Below are 11913 nucleotides of genomic sequence, written 5' to 3'. Positions count from 1 at the left end.
TGTACATACGGGCAATGATGATGACATGCATGAGGAGCAACATTATACAGGTGGAGTCATATCATGATCATATGAGCACACTGATAGCCCCGCCCCAAAGTACGGATAGCCCCACCCTAAAGAATTGATAGCCCAACCCTAAATGACTGACAGACCCGCCCAAAATGACACGTGTGTGTGTGTGCGTGTGTGTGTGCGTGTATTGATATAGTGGTATACTGTCTACTGTTCTTCATTAAATGTTTCCCAGTGCTCACTGCGCTCAGCCTCATCATCACTAGTAAGTGTACTCATTTATCTGCATATCAGTGAGTCAACAGGAACATCACGTGTTGTTTTCATTAAAATTAAATTAAAAACAGCTTCATATTTATTAATGACCGAGATCAATGTGAATGAGCCTAATTAAGATCTTTTAAATCTCATTTTGAATTAGAAAAGAGGCAAAGTCAGATTTTTTATTAAATAGAAATAAAAGGTGTAGAGAGGTCTGACCTCAGAAAAGCAAACAGTAAAACTATTATATTGATTTGGCTATAAGCCGACTTAAAGAGGAATTCCCCAGTGTTGAAGCTGGAGTGAAGAGAGGACATGTCAAACTCCATTAGCACAAACACAGTCTGATGATGGAGCGCTCTATATTGCCCACATTAGACTCTGCTCTGTGTTTTGCACTGCTACCTGTGGCTGTGGCACTCGTCATTTCGCCTCTTTTGCACTAGAAACAAGACATTCGTAACTGTGTGATGTGTGTATGCGCGTGTGCTAATTAAACAGTGCTGTTATGATTATCGGGACTGTGAGCTGACGTTGAGGAGCCCCGAACCCGCACAGGCTACAGTTGTGTGCCCGCCGCGGGATGGAGCCCCGCCTCTCCAAATAGTAGCCCCGCCCATTACACAGGCTCCGCCCAGACTCAGCACTGACCCAGACTCGGTGCGCTTCATCATCCGCCATCATCATCATCGTCACCGTGAACAATAGAGCTCCGCTGCGGCCCGCGCTGCTCTCGGGATTATCGGCGGAAAATAACGATGATCCACGGCGTCGAGCGGGCGCAGCACGACTGAAGCGGACGGAGGAATCACGGCATCGCGTTTTATTCGACGGACGGCGTGAAAGATGGCGAACGACTCTCCCGCGAAGAGCCTGGTGGAGATCGACCTGGCGGCGCTGCGCGTGAGTGTGGCCGCTGGAGGAGCGCGGAGCCCGGGGAGCGCAGCAGGGAGCGCCCGCTCATTGTTCCGCGGCCCTTTGTCTCCGCGGCCGCTCCTGTGGGCCTCAGCCTGATCATATCCATAATCATAACCGTGATCATGATCATGTCCGTATCTCGCTGCTCCCTCACTGATCGCCGTCTGTGTGTTTCAGGACCCGGCTGGCATTTTCGAGCTGGTGGAAGTGGTCGGCAATGGCACCTACGGACAAGTGTACAAGGTCGGTGTGCTTTGACGGTGTTCACTTTCAGCTTGACGGTACTTTGTAAAGCGCTCGGTGAGCGTGTCGTGTCGGTGTAATAATGCACGTTAACGGGGAGTTTTCTCATCACACAGAGAGGTTTAGCCCTGCTGATGGGTGTGAACTTCTGCGCATGCGCAGACGCACTCAATGCGACAAACATACATTGATTACAACCCGGCTTTGAAGCGGCACACGACCCTGCGTTATAAAGGTGTAAATACAGCACTGTGGAAGAGTTCTGGCGTACAAACAGCGCTAATACTGTGAACACAGCGCTACATGAACTGCTGGGTGTGTGTGTGTGCGTGTGTGTGTGTGTGTGTGTGTGTGTGTGTGTGTGTGTGTGAGAGAGATCGACGTTACTCTTCTGTCTCTGAGGGAGATATTCCACATCTGACTGATTTATTATTGTTCATCATTAGCTCAGACTCTTTCGTTTGACATGAGGCCAAGTAACCGCTCTGGCTGATGAGTGATGTGTCAGTGTTCCTCTGTGTTCACTGGTTAGACTGGTCCTGCTGCTCTGCAGATTACTGCTCTTTAAGCCACTTTACAGCATCATCTGCTGTCTGATGGAGTCTTAAAGGCGCAGATCACAGACACACCGCCGTCCTTCACCCTCACCAGCTCTGTCACAGTCCGGAACACTGGAAGATGACCTGCAGGAGAGCAGACGTGGGCTTCCAGAGTGTGTGTGTGTGTGTGTGTTCCTGCTGTGCTTTTCTCTTCTGAATATCTTGTTTAGTGTTGAACAGAGGCCTGAAGCTGCCGGTCACGCGTGTGTGTTGCGGTGTGTGTGTGTAACAGTAGTTTGTCATAGTTTATTCAGTAGTTATAACCGCTTCATTAGTATATTAGTTGTGGTGTTGATATTAGGGTTGTGCTGATCTGTGTTTCCTCATGTGCTGTTCTCAGACGCTTTACTCCACCATCTCCACCCTCGACTGATGCAGAGATGCCCACCTGCAGACTCTCCTATAGCGGTTTATAATGGAGGTCAGGTTCAGTGAGTGCCTGTGATGAGGTCTGTGGTAAAGAACTCTTGATGACGGTTCGCTCTACAGTACAGCACGCTCCACAGGCGCTCTGATAGAGTGTTATAGGGTACAGAAACACACTTCAGAGCTTCATGTTCATGTGTTTAGTGTGGATCAGGTGTGGAGCGATGAGCATTAGCGGTGTCGTTGTGTTTACCACAGATGTTATTTATCTCATTAGCCCATAATGTGAGTAAATTAAACAGAAAGCCACTCTCTCTCTCTCTAAATTCACATTTTCTGTTTCTGCTAACAGGAAAGCCCACCGGCGGTCCACATGTCGCCGCTGCTAATGCTCAGCTCTTCTCCCCGTTGTAAAGCCACAGGGTAAACTCGAGGAAACTCACTGTGAAGTCTTCTTCTTCGTGTTGTGTTGCTATTGTTTGGCGGTTCTGACATGCTCCACACCGCCTCCTTCTGGCCACTATACTCCTCCAGATACCAGAACGCTTCTCTGACAGTGTGTGTAGCCGCAGTTTGTGTAGCAGCTGCTCATCATAGTTAGTTTAGTTTATATGGAAGCTCGCGTGTTAGCTTAGTTAGCGCTAATAATGCTGCTGCGCAGTATAGATGAGCGGGTCCGGACCGCTGTCTCCTCAGAGGATCAATTACTGGCGTATTGTCAGCTGATGATGGAGGTCAGAGGTCAGCTGCATCTGTGACCCGTCCACATTAACAGTATAGTTAATAACACACACACACACACACACACACACACACACACACACACACACACACTGCTCTGCGTAAACTCTTCAGACTACTGTTACTCTTCATATGTGTATCTATTATCTCAGAGTATTCTCTTCTGGAAATATATATAAATAACCCTCTGCTGTCAGACAGAACCCATCCTCTGCTGTCAGACAGAACCCATCCTCTGCTGTCAGACAGAACCCACCCTCTGCTGTCAGACAGAACCCACCCTCTGCTGTCAGACAGAACCTATCCTCTGCTGTCAGACAGAACCCACCCTCTGCTGTCAGACAGAACCTATCCTCTGCTGTCAGACAGAACCCATCCTCTGCTGTCAGACAGAACCCACCCTCTGCTGTCAGACAGAACCCACCCTCTGCTGTCAGACAGAACCCACCCTCTGCTGTCAGACAGAACCTATCCTCTGCTGTCAGACAGAACCCATCCTCTGCTGTCAGACAGAACCCATCCTCTGCTGTCAGACAGAACCCACCCTCTGCTGTCAGACAGAACCCACCCTCTGCTGTCAGACAGAACCCATCCTCTGCTGTCAGACAGAACCCATCCTCTGCTGTCAGACAGAACCCACCCTCTGCTGTCAGACAGAACCTATCCTCTGCTGTCTCCATGTGTTCATGTTTTATCCCCCTCAGATGAAGCCCCGGTTGATGTGAGGCTGGGTTAGGGCTGGTGTGGGTGTCACATTCATAACACTCCACAGGTTGGGTTCTCTGTCACACACACACGACATTAAACAAATGAAACTCCAGCATGTTTGAACAGCCCACTTGGAGCTCAAGCCACGTCCACTTGGAGCTGGCTCCGCCCTCCCGTTATAGCCTCTTCGTTTCAGTGCAGACGGGCTTCAGGATAACAGACAACAACGAAACACTGCTCTAACAGTACTGCATTAGAGCGTTATATAGTAGATGACACACACACACACACACACGTGGTGCGTGCGTGATGCTGAAGGTGTGTGTGCGTGATGCTGAAGGTGTGTGTGCGTGATGCTGAAGGTGTGTGCGTGATGATGCTGAAGGCGTGTGCGTGATGCTGAAGGTGTGTGTGTGATGATGCTGAAGGCGTGTGCGTGATGCTGAAGGTGTGTGCGTGATGATGCTGAAGGCGTGTGCGTGATGATGCTGAAGGCGTGTGCGTGATGCTGAAGGCATGTGCGTGATGATGCTGAAGGCGTGTGCGTGATGATGCTGAAGGCGCGTGCGTGATGATGCTGAAGGCGTGTGCGTAATGATGCTGAAGCGTGGCTATGATGCTGGTGCGTAATGATGCTGAAGGCATGTGCGTAATGATGCTGAAGGCATGTGTGCGTGATGATGCTGAAGGCGTGTACGTGATGATGCTAATGGTGTGTGCGTGATGCTAATGGCGTGTGCGTGATGCTAATGGCGTGTGCGTGATCATGCTGAAGGTGTGTGTGATGCTGAAGGCGTGTGCGCGTGATGCTGAAGGCGTATGCGTGATGATGCTGAAGGCGTGTGCGTGATGATGCTAAAGGTGTGTGCGTGATGGTGAAGGCGTGTGCGTGATGGTGAAGGCGTGTGCGTGATGATGCTGAAGGCGTGTGCGTGATGCTGAAGGTGTGTGTGTGCGTGATGCTGAAGGTGTGTGCGTGATGGTGAAGGTGTGTGCGTGATGCTGAAGGCGTGTGAGTGATGATGCTGAAGGCGTGTGCGTGATGATGCTGAAGCAGTGTGCGTGATGCTGAAGGCGTGTGCGCAATGCTGAAGGCGTGTACGCAATGCTGAAGGCGTGTGCGTGATGATGCTGTGTGCGTGATGCTGAAGGCATGTGCGTGATGATGCTGAAGGCGTGTGCGTGATGATGCTGAAGGCGTGTGCGTGATGATGCTGAAGGCGTGTGCGTGATGATGCTGAAGGCGTGTGCGTGATGATGATGGTGGCGTGTGCGTGATGATGCTGAAGGCGTGTGTGTGATGCTGAAGGCGTGTGCGTGATGATGCTGAAGGCATGTGCGTGATGATGGTGGCGTGTGCGTGATGATGCTGAAGGCGTGTGCGTGATGATGCTGAAGGCGTGTGCGTGATGATGCTGAAGGTGTGTGCGTGATGGTGAAGGCGTGTGCGTGATGGTGAAGGCGTGTGCGTGATGATGCTAACAGCGTGTGCGTGATGCTGAAGGTGTGTGTGTGCGTGATGCTGAAGGTGTGTGCGTGATGCTGAAGGCGTGTGCGTGATGATGCTGAAGCAGTGTGCGTGATGCCGAAGGTGTGTGCATGATGATGCTGAAGGCGTGTGCGCGTGATGCTGAAGGCGTGTACGCAATGCTGAAGGCATGTGCGTGATGATGCTGAAGGCGTGTGCGTGATGCTGAAGGCATGTGCGTGATGATGGTGGCGTGTGCGTGATGATGCTGAAGGCGTGTGCGTGATGATGCTGAAGGCGTGTGCGTGATGATGGTGGCGTGTGCGTGATGATGCTGAAGGCGTGTGCGTGATGATGCTGAAGGCGTGTGCGTGATGATGCTGAAGGCGTGTGCGTGATGATGGTGGCGTGTGCGTGATGATGCTGAAGGCGTGTGTGTGATGATGCTGAAGGCGTGTGTGTGATGATGCTAAAGGCGTGTGCGTGATGATGCTGAAGGCGTGTGCGTGATGATGCTGAAGGCGTGTGCGTGATGATGCTGAAGGCGTGTGTGTGATGCTGAAGGCGTGTGCGTGATGATGCTGAAGGTGTGTGCGTGATGCTGAAGGCGTGTGCGTGATGATGATGATGAAGGCGTGTGCGTGAAGATGCTGAAGGCGTGTGCGTGATGATGCTGACGGTATGTGCATGATGATGCTGACGGTATGTGCGTGATGATGCTGACGGCGTGTGTGTGATGCTGAATGCGTGTGCGTGATGATGGTGGCGTGTGCGTGATGATGCTGAAGGCGTGTGCGTGATGATGCTGAAGGCGTGTGCGTGATGATGCTGAAGGCGTGTGCGTGATGATGCTGAAGGCGTGTGCGTGATGATGGTGGCGTGTGCGTGATGATGCTGAAGGCGTGTGTGTGATGATGCTGAAGGCGTGTGTGTGATGATGCTGAAGGCGTGTGCATGATGATGCTGAAGGCGTGTGCGTGATGATGCTGAAGGCGTGTGTGTGATGCTGAAGGCGTGTGCGTGATGATGCTGAAGGTGTGTGCGTGATGATGGTGTTGGCGTGTGCGTGATGATGATGAAGGCGTGTGCGTGAAGATGCTGAAGGCGTGTGCGTGATGATGCTGACGGTATGTGCGTGATGATGCTGACGGCGTGTGTGTGATGCTGAATGCGTGTGCGTGATGATGCTGACGGTGTGTGTGTGATGCTGAATGCGTGTGCGTGATGATGCTGACGGTATGTGCATGATGATGCTGACGGTATGTGAGTGATGATGCTGACGGTATGTGCGTGATGATGCTGACGACGTGTGTGTGATGCTGAATGCGTGTGCGTGATGATGCTGACGGTGTGTGCGTGATGCTGAAGGCGTGTGCGTGATGATGGTGTTGGCGTGTGCGTGATGATGCTGAAGGTGTGTGCGTGATGCTGAAGGCGTGTGCGTGATGATGGTGTTGGCGTGTGCGTGATGATGATGAAGGCGTGTGCGTGAAGATGCTGAAGGCGTGTGCGTGATGATGCTGACGGTATGTGCGTGATGATGCTGACGGTATGTGCGTGATGATGCTGACGGCGTGTGTGTGATGCTGAATGCGTGTGCGTGATGATGCTGACGGTGTGTGTGTGATGCTGAATGCGTGTGCGTGATGATGCTGACGGCGTGTGCGTGATGATGCTGACGGTATGTGCGTGATGATGCTGACGACGTGTGTGTGATGCTGAATGCGTGTGCGTGATGATGCTGACGGTGTGTGTGTGATGCTGAATGCATGTGCGTGATGATGCTGATGGCATGTGCGTGATGCTGAAGGCGTGTGTGATCATGCTGAAGGTGTGTGTGATGATGCTGAAGGTGTGTGTGTGTGTGATGCTGAAGGTGTGTGTGATGCTGAAGGTGTGTGTGTGTAATGCTGAAGGTGTGTGTGTGTGATGATGCTGAAGATGTGTGCGTGATGATGCTGAAGGTGTGTGTGTGTGATGATGCTGAAGATGTGTGCGTGATGATGCTGAAGGTGTGTGTGTGTGATGATGCTGAAGATGTGTGCGTGATGATGCTGAAGGTGTGTGTGTAATGCTGAAGGTGTGTGCGTGACACTGAAGGCATGAGTGTGATGATGATGTTAGCGTGTGTGTGATGCTGACGGCGTGTGCGTGATGGTGCTTAAGGCGTGTGCGTGATGATGCTGAAGGTGTGTGCGGGACACTGAAGGTGTGTGTGATGAAGCTGAAGGTGTGTGTGTGTAATGCTGAAGGTGTGTGTGATGAAGCTGAAGGTGTGTGTGTGTAATGCTGAAGGTGTGTGTGATGATGCTGAAGGTGTGTGCGTGACACTGAAGGCATGTGTGTGATGATGGTGTTAGCGTGTGCGTGATGCTGACGCCGTTTGCGCGATGATGCTGAAGGTGTGTGCGTGATGCTGACGCCGTTTGCGCGATGATGCTGAAAGTGTGTGCGTGATGCTGACGCCGTTTGCGCGATGATGCTGAAGGTGTGTGTGATGAAGCTGAAGGTGTGTGTGTGTAATGCTGAAGGTGTGTATGATGATGCTGAAGGTGTGTGCGTGACACTGAAGGCATGTGTGTGATGATGGTGTTAGCGTGTGCGTGATGCTGACGCCGTTTGCGCGATGATGCTGAAGGTGTGTGCGTGATGCTGACGCCGTTTGCGCGATGATGCTGAAAGTGTGTGCGTGATGCTGACGCCGTTTGCGCGATGATGCTGAAGGTGTGTGCGTGATGCTGACGGCGTTTGCGTGATGATGCTAAAGGCGCTGTGTGATACTCGTGTGTTTTGCTGACTGCGTGTGTGTGTTGCTCATGGTGTGTGCGTAATATTGATGGCGTGTGTGTTTATAATAGTGTGTGTGTCAGAGCGTCCTCTACAGGCCATGACCACTGACGGCATATGTTGGTATGGCTGCGCGCGGCTCTCTTTAGCCTAGCCTATAGCTGCTGCGTGCTGTTATCTGTTTGACTGAAGTCACGGAGGGCTTTAAGCTGTGGTCACAGCACAGTAAGAGTGTGTGTTGTGCAGGGAGAGTGACGGCGCTGGATGTAGATCCTGGTGTTCTAGGATCTAACCCTAGATCGGATACGCGGGTGACCTGAAATGCAGTTATGCACATTAATAAAGCAGCATGTTTAATGACGCTGTATAACAGTAATGAATATTTTCAGTGCTGTGACGGTTGGGTTTAGGGTGGGGGGGTGGGGGGTAGACGTTATTAAAATATGATAAATGGGAAATGTAATAAATAATAGAAATAATTCTCGTTAACTTCCAACTGCAAACGTATCCGGTCTAGCAGCAACCACATCTGCTCTGAGCGTCTCCATCAGTCTATAGCGATCGCTGATCGGCTCCTGTAGGCGGAGCTTCATTCGCCATATTGACCGCTACTTTCCCCCATTCAGAACTACACGAGTGACCCGTCCGCTGTACTCTAGAGTCTTTGGCTTTACACACTTCACATTCACTCTATACTGACATATTCAGCTCTTCTGCTGTCCTGCATGCACAACACCTGTGAGTGTGTGTATTCACATCAGCAGAACACACACAGCGCCAGCAGAAACACACTCATTCACAGAGAGGGACGTTTCCACATGTACACCTGTTGGAGAAACACACACACAGAGACCGTTTTACAACCTTTAAAACACATTTAGCATTTCATTTGTTCATTTAGCAGCAGCTTCAGTCTGATTTCTCCATCATCATCATCATCATCATCACCAGCGTACATTAATGATTCAGCATCAGTGCACACAGCTGGAACCATTCAGGAACTACAATTCTGCATCTGCTCAGCATATAACATCTAGCAGCTCATGCTTACAAAAGAGCTCATCAGAGGTGTGTGTGTGTGTGTGTGTGTGTGTGTGTGTGTGTGCGTGTGTGTGTGTGTGTGTGCACCTAAGTCTGAATGTCTGTGAGTGTCGGTGTGTGTATAGAGGGCCTGAGTGTATCTAAGATTTGTGTGTGTGTCTTGGTCATTCAGAGGGGATCCTCAAAACACACACACACACGCACACACTCTGCTGAGCTCAGCAGTAATCATGTGTGTGTGTGACTCCGCCTCTGACACTGTTTTCTTTTGAGTCGACCAATGAGACACCAGCTCTGTGTCACATGACCAGAGCAGCTGCTTCTCCTGCCGCTAAACACACTTTACAGCAGAACCTACTGCTTTATGACACATCTCTGTGTGTGTGTGTGTGTGTGTGTGTGTGTGTGTGTGTGTGTGTGTGTGTGTGTGTGTGTGTGTGTGTGTGTGTGTGTGCGTGTGTGTGTGTGTGCGTGTGCGTGCACAGAGACCAGTATGATCATGCAGGAGAGTCACACTACTGTCTCTGTCCTCTGCCTGCAGTCCTCTATTCCATCAGTGGCTGTAAAACACACACACACACACATTAAACGCTGAACTCTCGCTGCTGTGGTGTGTGTGTGTGTGCTCCTTTTTCTGTCATGGAGAAACACCTTTAGTAATCTGTGTGTGTGTGTGTGTGTGTGTGTGTGTCTCGAGTCAGCTTGCTCATGTATTATGATTCACAGCCCCAGAGAGCCGGCAATCATGTGACCTCAGAGCTGTTCTCTGATTGGTGGAGGGAGTTTGTAACCAGGCAGACTGGAGCAGGCCTGAACTGTGCTGTATTCAAACACTGAAGCGGCTTCATCTCTCACACACACACACACACACACACACACACACAGACACAGACACTGTTCTGTTAGAGATATGCACACAGTGAAGATGAGGCTCAGACAGATCTGCAGCTCCACGACGCCTCCACATCTCTGCTGTCTGTCAGTGGATCTCAGAATGAGAATAGGCCGTTCCTCATCTCAGGTGTTCATTATTGGTGATGGTGAAGCGGCGGAGCCTGCAGGGGGATGATGTGGATCAGCTTATACACTACACTGGGTTTACGCGCCGTGTCCTCTGGAGTGTGTTCTCCATATCTGAACTGAAGGAGAGGACGCGGGAGCTCTTGAGGAAAAGGCCCAATCAGATCCGTGTTCAGATGTCTCGGTTTCCCCCATCCACACTGACACATCAGCAGCAGAGGTTAACACCAAATCAGCCTCCTTAGTGTTTCCAGCGCTGGAGAACTCTGGGGTAGTGTGGACACATGGAGGAACCGCAGCTAAACTTGTGTGTTCTAAACTAAACTAAACGGGCCCGAGTGTCCTGGTCAGACTGAGCCGTGTCTGTTGTCACCTGTGGAGCTCATCATGGGAGATCAGCACTCAGAGCAGGAAACAACACCGTTCATCAGGCCTGTTCAGTCCAATAATCAGAGAAGTGTCGGGTCAGTGTTCCTGTGTTACCGTCTGCTGTTCTCAGACCAGCGCCTGAAGATGCAGATAAACACACACAGAACACAGCGGGTTACCTGCTGTACATTACCAATATCTGTCAAGCTGCCGTCTCCAACCCTAACATAAGATCTGCAGCTTCACACGTTTCAGTCTGTTTCCCCATCACTTTTACAGTGCGTGCGTGGGTGCGTGTGCGTGCGTGTGTGTGTGCGCGTGTGTGCGCGTGTGTGCGTGCGTGTGCGTGCGTGCGCGTGCGTGCGTGCGTGCGTGCGTGCGTGTGCGTGCGTGTGTGTGCGCGTGTGTGTGTGTGTGTGTGTCTCAGGGCTGATGGTGATCCTCTCTCCTGTTTCTCCCTCAGGGTCGACATGTGAAGACGGGTCAGCTGGCTGCTATTAAAGTGATGGACGTGACGGAGGTGAGTGTCCAGACCTGTGTGTGTGTGTTAGTGAATTACTGATCAGGACCTGCTCATCTGAACACTCATAACACACACAACAGGATCCTGTATAGAGGGTTCAGAGATGATCGATCAGGTCAGACAAGTGTGACGCTCTCAGAGTATTGAGAGTGTTGTGGGCTGTTCTGCTCGCTGATGACTGGAGATGCTGTTTGGTTCTGCAGTGTCCCGCAGTCTGCTGAAGCTTCATCTGTGGATAATGCTGTGGTTTAGGAAGTCCAGAAAGTCCCACACTTCAGAATCTCTGGCCAGACAGACATACGGCCTCGATATACAGTTACGTCTATTTCCAAACACATTTAACCATCACTCACTCTAATGTGTGTTTATAAGTGCGAACACACAGAGAATGAGCTTCATTTAGCAGCTGTTTAAATCTAGGAAGAGCACCTGCGCTTCACACTCCTGCCCTGTAGGGGGCGCTGTTGGTTTGCTAACCGCCAATAAGCAAATAATGAGCAGTGTGTGTCGTGTTGATTTGATATGGACAGTGTGAACTAGGGCTGGGGATATTATAAATAAATGATCATGACGTCATGTTTCATATCAGTCGGTATCCATAATTATTGAATATGTTTAACAAGACATTTAGGAGTATGAGGATTATTAAACACTTTATTTTAATTGATCAACTTTACTGAAGCTAACAGTGCTAATAGTCCAAAACTAAAAATCTTTAAACAGAATCTCTGATCTATAATGGACTAAACAGAAGAGTTGATCAATAACATGTTGAAGTGTGGGTGATGGTGAAGGCAGGTCAACACCTGAACATTCACAACAGGTGTGATGTTTTCACTGAGGTCATGCAAGTC

The 11913-nt window shown here is 50.5% G+C and overlaps 1 protein-coding gene across 1 annotated transcript in view; it reads left to right on the top strand.

Moving 5' to 3' along the window:
- The first annotated feature begins 910 nt into the window (after positions 1 to 910).
- map4k4 (mitogen-activated protein kinase kinase kinase kinase 4) overlaps positions 911 to 11913 on the top strand; it is a 27130-nt gene continuing 16127 nt past the window's right edge. The window contains 3 exon segments of the mRNA XM_056452614.1: positions 911 to 1179; positions 1372 to 1437; positions 11000 to 11056. Coding sequence (XP_056308589.1) covers positions 1123 to 1179; positions 1372 to 1437; positions 11000 to 11056 — 180 coding nt within the window. The 5' untranslated portion in view covers positions 911 to 1122.

This window comes from Danio aesculapii, unplaced genomic scaffold (genome assembly GCF_903798145.1).
Source record: "Danio aesculapii unplaced genomic scaffold, fDanAes4.1, whole genome shotgun sequence".
Lineage (NCBI taxonomy): Eukaryota > Metazoa > Chordata > Actinopteri > Cypriniformes > Danionidae > Danio > Danio aesculapii.
The sequence above is the reverse complement of the archived record's forward strand: the minus strand, read 5'-3'. Positions and strand labels throughout refer to the sequence as shown.